The 18,282-nt window shown below is 50.0% G+C and overlaps 1 protein-coding gene across 1 annotated transcript in view; it reads right to left on the bottom strand.

Moving 5' to 3' along the window:
- Window positions 1-11,513, bottom strand: part of ACTR10 (actin related protein 10) — a 30,490-nt gene extending 18,977 nt beyond the window's left edge. The window contains exons 1-3 of the mRNA XM_060262556.1: window positions 11,355-11,513; window positions 6,147-6,219; window positions 5,478-5,560 (exon numbers count right to left, since the gene is read on the bottom strand). Coding sequence (XP_060118539.1) covers window positions 5,478-5,560; window positions 6,147-6,219; window positions 11,355-11,431 — 233 coding nt within the window. The 5' untranslated portion in view covers window positions 11,432-11,513. The remainder of the gene's footprint in view (window positions 1-5,477; window positions 5,561-6,146; window positions 6,220-11,354) is intronic.
- Between the last annotated feature and the right edge of the window lie 6,769 nt (window positions 11,514-18,282).

Here is an 18,282-nt window from a genome sequence, read left to right as displayed (position 1 = left end):
TAAATAGCAGACCACCAAGGAACACCAGGGTCACGACACAGAGGCAGGCAATGACAAAGCACCTCTGAACATCTCTTTCCCTGAAAATCGAAGTGGGGAAAGCCATGCAAACGGAATCAGAGGTCGGGATTCTCTCCCCTTCCTCGTCTCCTGGTAAAAACTTATCTTCTACTGTGATTCGAAACCACAGAGCTCTTGATTTGAACAGTGGGGCCTGCATTTTTAGGGCAGGAAAGAGAGACAGAATCGAGTCACATGGTGGGGGGCCATTTTTGAACCTGTAAGCTACCGTGGGCGGGTTCTCTGAAGGAAGGGCATGACAATAAATAACATTCAAATGGTGCCTCTTAGCCCAGTCAGACATAGAATCATAGAGTTGGAAGGGGCCACGCAGCCCATCTAGCCCAACTCCTTGCTCAAGGCAGGATCAGCCTAGAGAAGAAGAAGAAGATGAAGATATTGGATTTATATCCTGCCCTCCACTCCGAAGAGTCTCAGAGCGGCTCACAGTCTCCTTTCCCTCCTCCCCCACAACAGACACCCTGTGAGGCAGATGAAGATATTGGATTTATATCCCGCCCTCCACTCCGAAGAGTCTCAGAGCGGCTCACAATCTCCTTTACCTCCCCCCCGCACAACAGACACCCTGTGAGGTAGATGAAGATATTGGATTTATATCCCGCCCTCCACTCCGAAGAGTCTCAGAGCGGCTCACAATCTCCTTTCCCTCCTCCCCCACAACAGACACCCTGTGAGGTAGATGAAGATATTGGATTTATATCCCGCCCTCCACTCCGAAGAGTCTCAGAGCGGCTCACAATCTCCTTTCCCTTTCTCCCCACAACAGATGCCCTGTGAGGTGGATGAAGATATTGGATTTATATCCCACCCTCCACTCCGAAGAGTCTCAGAGCGGCTCACAATCTCCTTTACCTTCCTCCCCCACAACAGACACCCTGTGAGGTAGATGAAGATATTGGATTTATATCCCACCCTCCACTCCGAAGAGTCTCAGAGCGGCTCACAATCTCCTTTCCTTCCTCCCCCACAACAGACACCCTGTGAGGTAGATGAAGATATTGGATTTATATCCCGCCCTCCACTCCGAAGAGTCTCAGAGCGGCTCACAATCTCCTTTCCCTTCCTCCCCCACAACAGACACCCTGTGAGGTGGGGGGGGGTCTGAGAAAGCTCTGACCGAAGCGGTCCTTTCAAGGACAACCTCTGCCAGAGCTACGGCTGACCCAAGGCCATGCTAGCAGGTGCAAGTGGAGGAGTGGGGAATCAAACCTGGTTCTCCCAGATAAGAGTCCGCACACTTAACCAGTACACCAAACTAGCAGAGAGCAGAGGTCTCCAACCCCCGGTCTGTGGACAGTACCGGTACATGGCCTGTTAGCAACTGGGCCGTAAGCTGTATAATTATTTCATTATATATTACAATGTAATAATAATAATAATAAAAAGAAGACATTGGATTTATATCCTGCCCTCCACTTTGAATTTCAGAGTCTAAGAGCGGTTCAAAATCTCCTATATCTTCTTCTCCCACAACAGACACCCTGTGAGGTGGGGGAGGGGCTGAGAGAGCTCTCACAAAAGCTGCCCTTTCAAGGACAACCTCTGCCAGAGCTCTGGCTGACCCAAGGCCATTCCAGCAGCTGCAAGTGGAGGAGTGGGGAATCAAACCTGGTCCTCCCAGATAAGAGCCTGCACACTTCACCACTACACCAAACTGGCTCTTAGTGTAGGGCCTACTGTAAGTTCCAGGACGACTGGCTGCATCAGGGGTGTGTGGCCTAATATGCAAAGGAGCTCCTGCTACAAGGAGGGAGCAGAGCTTCAGTCAATAGAAGGAAGAGAGGCTTGGCTCAGTAGCTTTGCTGTGTGATTGAGAGAGCCTGGCAAAAGCAAGTTCTCCCTCTCCCCCTCCACTTCCTTCCCAAAGGAGGAGCCTTAGTCAATGGAAGAAGAACACATTGGATTTATATTCTGCCCTCCACCCTGAATCTCAGAGCGGCTCACAATATCCTTTATCTTCCTCCCGCACAACAGACACCCTGTGAGGTGGGTGGGGCTGGAGAGGACTCTCCCAGCAGCTGCCCTTTCAAGGACAGAGTCTTAGAGCGGCCTACAATCTCCTTTACCTTTCTCCCCCACAACAGACACCCTGCGAGGTGGGTGGGGCTGAGAGGGCTCTCACAGCAGCTGCCCTTTCAAGGACAGAGTCTTAGAGCGGCCTACAATCTCCTTTACCTTCCTCCCCCACAACAGACACCCTGCGAGGTGGGTGGGGCTGAGAGGGCTCTCACAGCAGCTGCCCTTTCAAGGACAGAGTCTCAGAGCGGCCTACAATCTCCTTTCCCTTCCTTCCCCACAACAGACACCCTGTGAGGTGGGTGGGGCTGAGAGGGCTCTCCCAGAAGCTGCCCTTCCAAGGACAACCTCTGCCAGAGCTATGGCTGACCCAAGGCCATTCCAGCAACTGCAAGTGGAGGAGTGGGGAATCAAACCTGGTTCTCCCAGCTAAGAGTCCACACACTTAACCACCACACCAAACTAATAGAAATAAAGTGCACAACTGTATTATCCTGAAACTATCACCCCCCCCCCCACTCGGTCTGTGGAAAAACTGTCTTCTATAAAACTGGTCCCTGGTGCGAAAAAGGTTGGGGACTGCTGGCCTAGAGCATTCCTAACAAGGGTTTGTCCAGCCGCTGCTTAATGACTGTCAATGACGGGGAGCTCATCGCCTCCCTAGGGAGCCCCATTTAGGGGAGGGACGGTGGCTTAGTGGTGGAGCATCTGCTTGGTAAGCAGAAGGTCCCGGTTCGATCCCCGGCATCTCCAACTAAAAAGGGTGCAGGCAAATAGGTGTGAAAAACCTCAGCTTGGGACCCTGGAGAGCCACTACCAGCCTAAGTAGACAAGACTGACTTTGATGGACCCAGGGTCTGATTCAGTAGAAGGCAGCTTCATGTGTTCCTATATGTTGGGGAGGGACGGTGGCTCAGTGGTAGAGCATCTGCTTGGTAAGCAGAAGGTCCCAGGTTCAATCCCTGGCATCTGCAACTAAAAGGAAAGAACAGACTGACTACCCCTGGGCCAAGACAAATCAAACTACAGAACACTCGCTCTCGGGCCTTTTCGGCCGCAGCCCCACATCTCTGGAACCAACTCCCAGAGGAGGTGCGGGCCCTGCGGAACCTTGATCAGTTCCGCAGGGCCTGCAAGACCACCCTTTTTAAATTAGCTTATGAATAACTGAATTATACCGACAACGAAGAAAATCCGCCATCAGCATCAACTAGAAGAGCGTCAAGGATAGCGTTATAATATGTTTTAGTTAATTGTTTTAATCAGGTTTTTAAGGTTAATTAATGTTTAATTTAATGTTTCTAATGCAACTGTTTTATTGTTGGTGCACCATTGGTCACCGTATTGTTAGCCGCCCTGAGCCTGCTTCGGCAGGGGAGGGCGGGGTACAAATAAAATTTATTATTATTATTATTATTATTATAAAAAGGGTCCAGGCAAGTAGGCGTGAAAAACCTCAGCTTGAGACCCTGAAGAGTAGGAGGGACAGTGGCTCAGTGGTAGAGCATCTGCTTGGGAAGCAGAAGGTCCCAGGTTCAATCCCCGGCATCTCCAAAAAAGGGTCCAGGCAAATAGGTGTGAAAAACCTCAGCTTGAGACCCTGGAGAGCCACTGCCAGTCTGAGTAGACAATACTGACTTTGATGGACCGAGGGTCTGATTCAGTAGAAGGCAGCTTCATGTGTTCATTCCACTGTTGAACAACTCTTGACTGTAAAAAGGTTTTTCCTAATATCCAGCCACTACCTCCCCACCCTTAAGTTAAACCTATTGTTGCGAGTCTGCTGCCAAGAGGATCAGTTCCCTGCCCTCCTCCAAGGGACAGCCCTTCAAATACTTCAAGAGCACAACTGTGTCCCCCCTCTTAACCTCCTCTTCTCCAGACTGAAACCTCCCCAAGTCCTTCAGTCTTTCCTTGAGGGCTCCAGGCCCCTGATCATCCTCGTCACTCTCCTCAGCACTTGCCCCATTTTGTCCACATCCTTCGTGAAGGGAGGCCTCCGGGACCGCCCACAATGCTTCAGGTGCAGCCTGACCTCAGGAAGGAGCTCCTGGTTAAGCAACTGCATGGTGTCAACGTAACAGGAATGAGGCAGGACGCTGGACTAGACGGACCACTGGTCTGATCCAGCTCTCCAGGGTCTCAGGCAGATGTCTTTTATCATCATCAAATACCTGGCCCTTAACAGGAGATGCCAGGTATTGAACCTGGGCCCTTCTGCATGCCAAGCAGGGGCTCTTCCACTGAGCCATGGCTCCTCCTTCTGACTCTCCAGGGTCTCAGGCAGATGTCTTTTTATCATCATCTAATACCTGGCCCTTAACAGGAGATGCCGGGGATTGAACCTGGGACCTTCTGCATGCCAAGCAGGGGCTCTTCCACTGAGCCATGGCTCCTCTTTCTGGCTCTCCAGGGTCTCAGGCTGAGGTCTTTCCCATCATCTACTGCCTGGTCCTTAACAGGAGATGCCAGGGATTGAACCTGGGACCTTCTGCATGCCAAGCAGGGGCTCTTCCACTGAGCCATGGCTCCTCTTTCTGGCTCTCCAGGGTCTCAGGCTGAGGTCTTTCCCATCATCTACTGCCTGGTCCTTAACAGGAGATGCCAGGGATTGAACCTGGGACCTTCTGCATGCCAAGCAGGGGCTCTTCCACTGAGCCATGGCTCTCCAGGGTCTCAGACTGAGGTCTTTCCCACCATCTACTGCCTGGTCCTTTTAATTGGAGATGCTGAGGATTGAACCTGGGACCTTCTGCATGCCAAGCACAGGCTCTGCCACTGAGCCATGGCTCCTCCTTCTGGCTCTCCAGGGTCTTAGGCTGAGGTCTTTCCCACAATCTACTGCCTGGTTCTTTTAATTGGAGATGCCGGGGATTGAACCTGGGCCCTTCTGCATGCCAAGCAGGGGCTCTTCCACTGAGCCATGGCTCCTCCTTCTGGCTCTCCAGGGTCTCAGGCTGAGGTCTTTCCCATCATCTACTGCCTGGTCCTTTTAATAGGAGATGCTGGGGATCGAACCTGGGACCTTCGGCATGCCAAGCAAATGCTCTGCTACTGAGCCACGGCCCCCTTCCTTACCTCAGAATCTTGGGCCTCTTGAACACCTGAAGCTGCCTTATACTGAATCAGACACTTGGTCCACCAAAGCCCGTCTTGCCTACTCAGACTATTAGTGGCTCCCAGGGTCAGGCTGAGGCCTTTCCCATCTCCAGCTGCCTAGTCCTTTTTACCTGGAGATGCCAGGGATTGAACCTGGGACTTTCTGCAGGCCAAGCAGAGGCTCTGTCAGGGAGCCACTGCTTCTTCCCAGAAGCCTCTTCCTTTCACCTATGCCACAGTCACTCAATACGACACAGAATCACCGTCGCAACCTTTCCTACCTGAAATAAAGCATGTGGATGAACTCCTTCAGGTACGAATACAACTCCTCCGTATTGATGTTGTACTGAACAACCTTGACAGGCTGCAGGGGGGGAATTAAAAAAAAAAGGTAATTTTTTAAAATGTGATGTGGATGTCACCCCTCAGTCGACGTTTCTCCAAGCTAAAGAGCCCCAAGCGCTTTAACCTGTCTTCATAGAGGAGGGAGGTGGAAGAAGAGGAGTGCAGATTATATCGGGAGCCACCGCTGTCCTCAACCAGACTGTACGGGGAACTGTGCTGTCCTCAAAGAGAATTTCAGTGAGCACTTACAAAGCTGCAGCATCACCTGCTGCAGGGGTGGCTAACGGTAGCTCTCCAGATGTTTTTTTTGCCTACAATTCCCATCAGCCCCAGCCAGCATGGCCAATGGCTGGGGCTGATGGGAGTTGTAGGCAAAAAAACATCTGGAGAGCGACCGTTGGCCACCCCTGAGTCCTACTGCAATGGCTCTGCATTGCAGTTACAGTTTTGTCCAGTGCAAGGACTACGACCCCTTGCAGAGTGAGAAGCCAACTGCAAACAGGACATTTTAAGGATGACAAAAGCACATTTAAACTCTGCTTTCAACATGTATTTAAGGTCTATCCAACAAAATGCTGATAAGAGAAAAAAAAATTAAGGGTTACCTTTGGAATACCAGGTCTCTTTATTTCACTAGGAATCACACACCTTGGTCCAGTCTCGCCAGCAAAGCCACACCTAGAAAACATTTATTGTATTTTAGTTCTTTAAGATATCTTTATTAGCTGCCTTTCTACACTTATAGGAACTCGAGGCGATTTACAGTGCAAACAAGATGATGCATGGGATGGAGAAAGTAGAGAAAGAAGTCCTTTTCTCCCTTTCTCACAATACAAGAACTCGTGGGCATTCAATGAAATGGCTGAGCAGTCAGGTTAAAACGGATAAAAGGAAGTCCTTCTTCACCCAAAGGGTGATTAACATGTGGAATTCACTGCCACAGGAGGTGGCGGCGGCTACAAGCATAGACAGCTTCAAGAGGGGATTGGATAAAAATATGGAGCAGAGGGGTGTGTGCGTGTGTGTGTGTATTTTGGCCACTGTGTGACACAGAGTGTTGGACTGGATGGGCCATTGGCCTGATCCAACATGGCTTCTCTTATGTTCTTATGTGTGACACAGAGTGTTGGACTGGATGGGCCATTGGCTTGATCCAAAATGGCTTCTCTGATGTTCTTATGTGTGACACAGAGTGTTGGACTGGATGGGCCATTGGCCTGATCCAACAGGGCTTCTCTTCTGTTCTTAAGTGTGACACAGAGGGTTGGACTGGATGGGCCACTGGCCTGACCCAACATGGCTTCTCTTATGTTCTTATGTGACACAGAGTGTTGGACTGGATGGGCCATTGGCCTGATCCAACATGGCTTCTCTTATGTTCTTATGTGACACAGAGTGTTGGACTGGATGGGCCACTGGCCTGATCCAACATGGCTTCTCTTATGTTCTAAACCACAACAGCAAAAAAAAACAAAACCCCATAAAAACAGTAGCTAATCAATAAACTAAACATTAAAACCACTAATTAAAATCAATAATTCGAAACTGCCAATTGGCAGAAGAATAAATGATATTTAAAATATCGACCTGTTTGCAGCAGCAAGATCGGGGGTGGGGGCTTTGCTCTGCATGCAGAAAGTTCCAGGTTCTATTCCTGGCATAAATCTTTCGCCATCCGAGTAGACAATTCCGACCTTGGTGGACCAGTGAACTCATTCAGTATAGGGCAGCTTCATGCGTTCGTACAAAGGAGTGCTCAGAGAATGAGATATATTCCAGAAAGCATCAGACCGAAACTTTGAGCCAACCACATCTGAACGTGTATGTGCCAAGCTGGGTTGGAAACAGCACGGCACTCTAGCTATTAACTCAAACGCTGGAAAAGCATTTCAAAAGAGATCACTCGGCCTCCCGCCGATGCTTTGTCTATCTGGGAAACCAAACAGATACGAACACTGTCGGCAGATCGACGATGGTTGACTTTTGCTCCACCCTGACGCAGGAAGCTTTCCTGCAATGCTGCCGACATAAGATCACAGCTTTGGCGAAGCACAACTGAATACTAACAAAATTTGTGGCGGGGTATGTTGTGAAAGCAACGTCACCCCAGAGTCAAAAATGACTGGTGCTTGCACAGGGGACTACCTTGACCTTTTTTATGAGCTTCTTGGAGTCAATGCTCTGTTCTTCAAACTGGAGAGCCAGTTTGGTGTAGTGGTTAAGCGTGCGGACTCTTATCTGGGAGAACCGGGTTCGATTCCCCACTCCTTCACTTGCAGCTGCTGGAATGGCCTTGGGTCAGCCATAGCTCTGGCAGAGGTTGTCCTTGAAAGGGCAGCTGCTGGGAGAGTTCTCTCAGCCCCACCCATCTCACAGGGTGTCTGTTGTGGGGGAGGAAGGGAAAGGAGATTGAAGGCCGCTCTGAGACTCTGTCCTTGGAAGGGCACCTGCTGGGAGAGCCCTCTCAGCCCCACCCACCTCATAGGGTGTCTGTTGTGGGGGAGGAAGGGAAAGGAGATTGTAGGCCACTCTGAGCCTCTATCCTTGAAAGGGCAGCTTCTGGGAGAGCTCTATCAGTCCTACAGGGTGTCTGTTGTGAGAGAGGAAGGGAAGGAGATTGTAGGCCACTCTGAGACTCTGTCCTTGGAAGGGCAGTTTCTGAGAGAGCTCTTTCAACCGCACCTGCCTCACAGGGTGTCTGTTTTGGGGGAGGAAGAGAAAGGAGATTGTAGGCCGCTCTGAGACTCTGTCCTTGAAAGGGCAGCTGCTGTGAGAGCCCTCTCCAGCCCCACCCACCTCACAGGGTGTCTGTTGTGGGGGAGGAAGGGAAAGGAGATTGTGAGCCGCTCTGAGACTCTTCGGAGTGGAGGCGGGATATAAATCCAATATCTTCTTCTTCTACTTCTGATTTTTTAAAGAAAAAACCCTGGCTAGAATGAGGTGAGCAGTGAATAAATGGATCTGAATAAGTGAGCAGTGACTCATGGAAGCTCCTCCTCCACCACAAATTTTGTTAGTCTTTAAGGTGCTTCTGGACTCTGGCTCTTTTCTACTGCTACAGACAGACTAACATCTTGACACAAGTGAACATGTGTGCAATGTTCACACTCTGTAAGAAGCAAGAGACAGAAGGCTGCGTGTGTGTAATGGCTGAGAGACAAGCTGCAAGAAAAGTTCCTTCCTATGTTATCAAATGATGGGGGGGGAGAGGAAACTAGGCTCTGTGGCTCTTCGGAGTGCTTTCCCCACTGCATTATCTTCCCCACACAAAAACCACAACCGGCACTCCCAAGCACATCCGAACTTGGGGGGTAAGTGGCAGGAGTTTCCAGCATGCCTTCCAGAAAGCTTCAAATCCCTGTCAGCTCATGTCATCATCACAAACTACTCCTGGTACCCCCACCTACAGACACAAGGCAGGCAGTGGCCAGAGATAGGACCTTCTCAGTAGTGATGTGGAATGCTGTGAAAAACATAACAGCAAAAGAAGAGCCCTGCTGAACATCAAGAGAGCCCTGCTGGATCAGACCAGGGGTCCATCTAGTCTAGCCTCCTGTCTCACACTGTGGCCAAGCAGTTCCTCTGGAGGGCCAACAACAGGGCAGAGAGGCCAAGGCCTTCATAAGAACATCAGAAGAGCCCTGTTGGATCATACCAGGGGTCCATCAAGTCCAGCCTCCTGTCTCACACAGTGGCCAGCCAGTTCCTCTGGAGGACCAACAACAGGGCAGAGAGGCCGAGGCCTTCATCAGAATATCAGAAGAGCCCTGCTGGATTAGACCAGTGGTCTATCTAGTTCAGCATCCTGTCTCACACAGTGGCCAACCAGTTCCTCTGGAGGGCCAACAAAAGAGCATGGAGGATGAGGCCTTCACAAGAACATCAGAAGAGTCCTGCTAGATCAGACCAGTGAGGGTCCATCTAGTCCAGCATTCTGTCTCACACAGTGGCAAGCCAGTTCCTCTGGAGGGCCAACAACAGGGCAGAGAGGCCGAGGCCTTCATAAGAACCTTAGAAGAGCTCTGCTCGATCAGACCAGCCTGTTCCCCTGAGGAACCGCTCTAAACTCACAGATACCTCCCCCTAAATTCATAGGATCTTCATTGCTGTCAGATGGCCATCTAGCCTCTGTTTAAAAACCTCCAAGGAAGGAGAGCCCACCACCTCCCGAGGAGAAAGCCTGTTCCACTGAGGAACCACTCTAACGGTCAGGAAGTTCTTCCTAATGTTGAGCTGGAAACTCTTCTGATTTAATTTCAACCAGGGGTTCTATCCTACCTTTTGGGGCCACAGAAAACATTCCCGCACCATCCTCAATATGACAGCCCTTCAAGTATTTGAAGATGGTGATGATTCATTTGAACACATCTGAACTGCAGTACACTGGATCACATTCTTGGTCCATCAAAGTCAGCATTGTCTATTCAGATGGGCAGCAGCTCTCCAGAGTCTCAGGAAGAGGTCTTTCCCATCACCTACTAGGGATGCCAGCTCCAGGCTGGAAAAATCTGGAGGGTTTTTGGGGTGGTGCCTGAGGAGAGGAGAATTTGGGGAGGGACTTCAATGGAGTATAATACCATAGATGCCACCTTCCACGGTGACCATTTTTCTCCATGGGAATTGATATTTGTCACCAAGAGATCAGCTGTAATCACATCTCCAGTCACAACCTGGAGATTAAAACTACAAGCGAGAGAAGCCACTTAGGAATATAGAAAAACACAACCACAGGATTATAGTGACAAAAATTACTACTAATAAATGCAATTGCTATATTCATTTACAGAATCTACCAAACTGGTAGTAGAATAAACCATTTGCTTGAAGCAACACTCAATCTAGATGCTGCCGTACCAATATTGTCCCTTAGATCAAAAGCCCTTGCTCATGAAAACCCTTTCTTCTGAAGGGAAACAATGCCCTTTTCATGAGCCTTGGGACCCTCTGCACACCCACGGCCAGACTCCACATAAACCTTATTCAAATAAACCTAGGCAGGCAACAAAACATCAAAATGTCATTTTTTAAAAAAAGTACAAACTCCAAGGTAGGGGCTGTCACCACATCTGGTGATGATGAGTTCCACTGGTCCTGGGGTGGCCAAATTGTCGCTCCAGAGTCACATGTCACTCTTTCAAACATATTGTGTGGCTCTCCAAGCCAGCTGGAGGCTTGGAGAATGCATTTAAAGTTAAAGTCGCTTTCTTTCCATCTCTCCTCCCCCTCTCCCATCTATATGCCTTCCTTCCTGTCTTGTAGCTCTCAAACATCTGATGTTTATTCTCTGTGGCTCTTATGTTAAGCAATGTTAGATAGCCCTGCACTGGCCTCTAACAGGAGGTAAAATGCCAAAAGGCGACCCTCCACTGAGAGCCAGTTTGGTATAGTGGTTAAGTGCATGGACTCTTATCTGGGAGAACCAGGTTTGATTCCCCACTCCTCCACTTACAGTTGCTGGAATGGTCTTGGGTCAGCCACAGCTCTCGCAGGAGTTGTCCCTGAAAGGGCAGCTGCTGTGAGAGCCCTCTCAGCCCCACCTACATCAGAGGCTGTCTGTTGTGGGGGGGAGAAGACAAAGGAGATTGTGAGTGGCTCTGAGTCTCTGATTCAGAGAGAAGGGCGGGGTATAAATCTGCAGTCTTCTTCCCATTTTCTTGCACGTGTGAATGGGGCACTGAACTCTGGAGGAGAAGGGAAGAGCCCGAGAGAGCGGGAGAAAGGCGGGGAGGGAACCTGCTGCACCCCTCTTTGGGCAGGGCGGGGCCAGGGCTGAGGGGCGCCGCCCAGGAAGGAAGGAGCCGGGAGAGCCATACTTGGTGAAGGCCGCGCCCAGGTCGATCACCACGGCCGTCTTCTCGCCGCCGCTCCCGAGACCCTCGTAAAGCGGCATCCCGGCGGCTCCCTCCGACAGACGGGAGGAAGAAAAAGTGGCTCCGGCGAAGCCCTGGAGCAATGGGACCTTTTTCGCCGGGCGGCGCGCCGAGCGGATTGGCCGGACGGGCAGCTGGGGGCCTTCCACATCAGACGGCGCTGTGATTTTGCCCTTACAGCTGCCCCTGCTCATGCCTGATCGCTTTTTCGTTAGTTTTCTCTAATTTCTCCCAGGCTATTTTTTATCTATTCCGACATCTCCCTTCGAGAGCGCGATGCAGATGACATAAACGTACCTGTTTAGGTGCTTCCGTCCCAAGTCTTTGCAAGTGGGCTGCACAAAGGCAGTCGATTAGACACCTTTCCCTTCCAATGGCTGAGTGCAGCGGCACCTCTAGAACCGACGAGGTTTTGCTCTGGGTATACGGCTGCCCACCGGCGTCGTTGCAATGCTGTCACGGTTTGAGTTGCAGCCGCTTTAGCAGATATCAAGAAAGCGTCTCAGCGGATTAGCCTTGTGCCCGGAGCAAGAGTGGAGAAATCATGGGGAAGGAAGGGAGTCAGTATTAACATAAGAACGAGGGATGTCAGGCTCCAGGTGGGACTGTAGGGATGCCAAGTCCAATTCAAGAAATATCTGGGGAGTGGGGACTCTGGGGGTGAAGCCAGGAGACTTTGGGGGTGGAGCCAGGAGCAAGGTTGTGACAAGCACAATTGAACTCTTTGTTTAGCCTTGAGAGGAGGGGGCTGAGAGGTGATAGGATCACCATCTTCAAGTCCTTGAAGGGCTGTCATCTAGAGGATGGTGTGGAATTGTTTTCAGTGGCCCCAGAAGGTTGGACCAGAACCAACGGGGTGAAATTAAATCAAAAGCGTTTCCAGCTCAACATGAGGAAGAACTTCCTGACTGTTAGAACGGTTCCTCAGAGGAACAGGCTTCCTTGGGAAGGCTCTCCTTCCTTGGAGGTTTTGAAACAGAGGCTAGATGGCCATCTGACAGCAATGAGGATCCTGTGAATTTAGGGGGAGGTGTTTGTGAGTTTCCTGCATTGTGCAAGCGGTTGGGCTAGATGACCCTGGAGGCCTCTTCAAACTCTATGATTCTATGAACCCCTAAGAGAGTTCTGGCCACCACATTTAAAAGGAATGTAAGCCGCATTAATGTCTTCCCTCCATTGGAAATAATGATGGATAGGAGCACCTTCTTTTGGGGCTCATGGAATAGGACCCCCTGGAGAGCCAGTTTGGTGTAGTGGTTAAGTGTGCGGACTCTTATCTGGGAGAACCGGGTTTGATTCCCCACTCCTCCACTTGCACCTGCTGGAATGGCCTTGGGTCAGCCATAGCTCTGGCAGAGGTTGTCCTTGAAAGGGCAGCTGCTGTGAGAGCCCTCTCCAGCCCCACTCACCTCACAGGGTGTCTGTTGTGGGGGAGGAAGGTAAAGGAGATTGTGAGCCGCTCTGAGACTCTTTGGAGTGGAGGGCGGGATATAAATCCAATATCATCTTCATCTTCTTCTTCTGGTTCAATCCTTTTGAAACTTGGAGAGTGTTTTGAGGAGAGGCATTGGATGTTATGCTGCAAATTTGGTGCCTCTACCTAAAACAACAGCCTCTCCAGAGCCCCAGATCAGTTCTCCATTATACCCTAGGCCTAGGGGATTGGTCACCATAAGGAATAATGGAGTGCCCAGCAGTCATTTCCCTCTCTCCTCCCCCCCCCCCCGCTTTCTAATGACCCTGAAGCATTGGGAGGGCCTCCAAACCAGTTCCTCTGGAGGTCCAACAACAGGGCAGAGAGGCTGAGACCTTCATTAGAACATCAGAAGAGCCCTGCTGGATCATACCATCTACTCGTGTCCTGCCTCACACAGTGGCCAACCAGTTCCTCTGGAGGGCCAACAATAGGGCACAGAGGCCGAGGCCTTCATAAGAACACCAGAAGAGCCCTGCTGGATCAGACCAGGGGTCCATTTAGTCTGGCATCTGGTCTCACACAGTGGCCAGCCAGTTCCTCTGGAGGTCCAACCACAGGGCACAGAGGCTGAGGCCTTCGTAAGAGCATCAGAAGAGCCCTGCTGTATCAGACCAGGGGTTCATTTAGTCCAGCATCCTGTCTCACACAGTGGGCAACTAGTTCCTCTGGAGGGCCAACAACAGGGCACAGATGCCGAGGCCTTCATAAGAACACCAGAAGAGCCCTGCTGGATCAGACCAGGGCTCCATTTAGTCTGGCATCCGGTCTCACACAGTGGCCAGCCAGTTCCTCTGGAGGTCCAACCACAGGGCACAGAGGCTGAGGCCTTCGTAAGAGCATCAGAAGAGCCCTGCTGGATCAGACCAGTGAGGGTCCATCTAGTCCAGCCTCCTGTCTCACACAGTTGCCAACCAGTTCCTCTGGAGGACCAACCACAGGGCACATAGGCTGAGGCCTTCATAAGAACACCAGAAGAGCCCTGCTGGATCAGACCAGTGGGGGTCTATCTAGTTGACAAGGTGGTCCCTCTACTCCTTTTAGCTAGGACGGGGTGAGGGAATGACTGGCCCAAGGTCATCCAGTATGTTTCATGACAGATTTGTAGACAGGTCTTCCATATCTCCCGGGTCCTACTTGTAATGTCCCCCTTTGGCTGTGGGTTCTCTTCCCATGTCAGAGTACTCACTCAGGCACCCATTCTCAGGTCCATGCAGCACAGACAAGCTGGCTTAAAACATCAGCCATTTATTTGCAAGGAGACAACTCCCAACAACCAACAACTGCGGCTAACATACACAACTGGAAACTGAAACACGAGCTCCACTCACTAGGACCAATCATACAGCTATCCAGGGGGAGGGGGGAAGCAGACTGTTCCATATACAATATAAGATACCACAGTACTCTAGTTACTATCCCACACTAATTCTCTTTTGCGTTTGTATGCATTGCCCATGGATGATCTATGGCAGAGGTCACTGACCTTTCTGAGCCTGCGGGCACCTTTGGAATTCTGACACAGTGTTGTGGGCGCGGTCACAAAATGGTTGCTGCAGGGAGTTGAGCCAGCAACAAAATGGCTTCCCTTCAGTCCCAGCAACAAAATGGCTTCCCTTCAGTCATACAGCAACAAAATTGCTTCCCTTCAGTTATATAGCAACAAAATGGCTTCCCTTCAGTCATACAGCAACAAAATGGCTTCCCTTCAGTCATACAGTGAAGATCCTTCTACTGCGGTGCCAATAGGGTTGCCAATCCCCAGTTGGGTGAAACCGAGCAAAAAGTGTGAAATAGTTAACGAAAAAAACTCAACGCAAAACTTCTGTTACAAATGTTTAAAGGCAAAAACTTAATAACTAAATTACAAGCGCTTAAAGAAATACAACGCAAAAATTCACAATATCAAAAATGCATCCTAATTACATACCAGTAGCAATCATCAGTCATCTACAAATTTCATCACTTCATTTTTTTCAGTCCTTTTAATAGCGTCAATTTCCAACTTATAAAAACTCACGACGATTCACCCGTTCCAATGATTTTCTCCATGCGTGAGTGCTGTGACTGAACTCATACAGTGGGATATGCCTCTCTGAGGAAGGGTTTTTCCCAGAAACAGATGTAAAGGCGCGTTCCTGTTAGAGGCTTGTGACATAGCCACTTCAACTTCACGTCTGGAAAGTTCTTGCATGAATACCGGAAGCCAGAAATTTGGCATGACTGAAAAAGCGTGTTGAAAATATAGAAACTTTTCCTGTTGCATTATCGGAGCACCAGCGCTTTAATTCAGCCCGTTGGAACGGGTGAATCGTCGTGAGTTTTTATAAGTCGGAAACTGACGCTATTAAAAGGACTGAAATAAATGAAATAATGAAATTTGTAGATGATTGCTATTTGTATGTAGTTAGGATGAATTTTTGATATTGTGAATTTTTGTGTTGTATTTCTTTCAGCTCTTGTAATTTAGTTATTAAGTTTTTGCCTTTAAACATTTGTAATAGAAGTTTTGCACTGAGTTTTTTTCGTTAACTATTTCACAGTTTTTGCTCGGTTTCAGTCTTCTGCCGTGATACTCTAGGCGTCCTGACCAATCCCCAGTTGGGGCAGAGGATTCCCCAGTTTGGAAGCCCTCCCCCCACTTCAGGGGAATCAGAAAGGAAGGAGAGGAGAAACGTCTGCTGGGCACTCCATTATTCCCTATGGAGACCGATTCCCATAGTGTATAATGGATAATTGATCCCTGGGGCTCTGGGGGGCTGTTTGTTTTAGGTAGAAGTACCAAATTTTCAGCATAGCATCCAATGCCTCTCCTCAAAAGACCCTCCAAGTTTCAAAAAGATTGGACTGTGGGGTCCAGTTCTATGAGACCCAAAAGAAGGTGCCCATATCCTTCATTGTTTCCAAATGGAGGGAAGGCATTTAGAAGGTGTGCTGTCCCTTTAAATGTGATGGCCAGAACTCCCTTTGGAGTTCAAATATGCTTGTTGCAACCTTGCTCCTGGCTCCACCCCCAAAGTCCCCAGATATTTCCTGAGTCGGACCTGGCAACCCTACTGCACAGCCAATCAAGTTTCCAATAGAGCCAGTTTGGAGCAGTGGTTAAGTGCGTGGACTCTTATCTGGGAGAACCGGGTTTGATTCCCCACTCCTCCACTTGCAGCTGCTGGAATGGCCTTGGGTCAGCCATAGCTCTGGCAGAGGTTGTCCTTGAAAGGGCAGCTGCTGGGGGAGCCCTCTCAGCCCCACCCACCTCACAGGGTGTCTGTTGTGGGAGGAGAAGATATAGGCGATTGTAAGCCGCTCTGAGTCTCTGGTTCAGAGAAAAGGGCAGGGAATAAATCTTCAATTCTTCTTCTTCTTCAATAACCAATCAGAATCTTTGATGTGTAAAAGCCCCACCTGGTGCCCGCCACATATCTGAAAATATGTGGCAGGCACCAGAAAAGGTATCGGCAGGTGCCATGGTACCCACAGGCCCCTCCTTGGGAAGCACACAGACCTTGGGGAAGATGGAGGCCACATCTGATTTACGGGTGCTTTTCACCAATTCAGAAAGAGTTATTAAGCATTTATTTATTTACTTACTTCACTGATACCCTGCCTTTCTCCCTGATGGGCACCCGAAGTGGCTTATGTCATTCTCCTGTCTTCTGTTTTATCTTCACAACAGCCCTGTGAGGTAGGTTAGGCAGAGAGTGCGTGGCTGGCCCAGGATTCCATGGCACAGCAGTGATTTGAACCTGGATTTCCCAGATACTAGTCGGAGCCTTCTGTACGGTTGCCAAGTCCAATTCAAGAAATATCTAGGGACTTTGGGGGTGGAGCCAGGAGACACTGGGGGTGGAGCCAGGAGCAAGGTTGGGACAACCATATCTGAAACTCCAAAGGGAGTTCTGGCCATCACATTTAAATGGGCTGCATACCTCCATTGGAAATAATGAAGGATAGGGGCACCTTCTTTGGGGGCTCATAGAATTGGACCCCCTGGTCCAATTCTTTTGAAACTTGGAGGGTGTTTTGAAGAGAGGCACTGGATGCTATGCTGAAGACATGGTGCCTCTACCTCAAAAAACAGGGCCCCCCAGAGCCCCAGATATCCACAAATCAATTCTTCATTATACCCTATGAGAATCAGTCTCCATAGGGAATAATAAAGGTCCAGGCAGACATTCCCCCTCCCCCCCCACTTTCTGATGAAGCGGAGGGAGAGGGCTTCCAAACTGGGGGATCCCCTGTCCCCAGCTGAGGATTGGCAACCCTAGCCTTTACCCACTGTCCTACGTGAGTGCCTTTAAGGCCAGTGGAATTGCATGAAGGACCACATCTGGGTGGACGGCTGCTTTGGGGGGGCTCCGACTGCGATACCAGCTCTTCCTGTTTCCACCTTGATGGTACTGGAAACAGAAAGGTCCCACACCCCCTCTGGGGCCCTGAAAAGCAGGCTGAGAGATTCTGGTGCTGTGGCCATCGACTGAAACATTTTGTCATTTAATACCTTACTGAGTGTGTCTAAAGTTGGTGTAGTGGTTAAGTGTGCGGACTCTTATCTGGGAGAACCAGGTTTGATTCCCCGCTCCTCCACTTGCACCTGCTGGAATGACCTTGGGTCAGCCATAGCTCTGGCAGAGGTTGTCCTTGAAAGGGCAGCTGCTGTGAGAGCCCTCTCCAGCCCCACCCACCTCACAGGGTGTCTGTTGTGGGGGAGGAAGGGAAAGGAGATTGTGAGCCGCTCTGAGACTCTTCGGAGTGGAGGGCGGGATATAAATCCAATATCTTCATCTACCTCACAGGGTGTCTGTTGTGGGGGAGGAAGGGAAAGGAGATTGTGAGCCGCTCTGAGACTCTTCGGAGTGGAGGTCGGGAAATAAATCCAATATCTTCATCTACCTCACAGGGTGTCTGTTGTGGGGGAGGAAGGGAAAGGAGATTGTGAGCCGCTCTGAGACTCTTCGGAGTGGAGGGCGGGATATAAATCCAATATCTTCATCTACCTCACAGGGTGTCTGTTGTGGGGGAGGAAGGGAAAGGAGATTGTGAGCCGCTCTGAGACTCTTCGGAGTGGAGGTCAGGAAATAAATCCAATATCTTCATCTACCTCACAGGGTGTCTGTTGTGGGGGAGGAAGGTAAAGGAGGTTCTGAGCCGCTCTGAGACTCTTCGGAGTGGAGGGCGGGATATAAATCCAATATCTTCTTCTTATTATTATTTTTTAATTTAATTTTATTGGATTTATAGCCTGCCTTCCCCACCGTCCAGTTGCAGATTTATGGCAACCTCATAAAGTTTTCAAGGCAAGAGACCCTGGAATTCCTTGGTGGTCTCTTATCCAAGTACTAACCGGGGCTGACCCTTCTTAGCTTCCAAGAGCCTATGACAGGGGTGGCCGAGGGTAGC

This window comes from Heteronotia binoei, chromosome 21 (genome assembly GCF_032191835.1).
Source record: "Heteronotia binoei isolate CCM8104 ecotype False Entrance Well chromosome 21, APGP_CSIRO_Hbin_v1, whole genome shotgun sequence".
In the NCBI taxonomy this organism is placed as follows: Eukaryota; Metazoa; Chordata; class Lepidosauria; order Squamata; family Gekkonidae; genus Heteronotia; species Heteronotia binoei.
The sequence above is the reverse complement of the archived record's forward strand: the minus strand, read 5'-3'. Positions and strand labels throughout refer to the sequence as shown.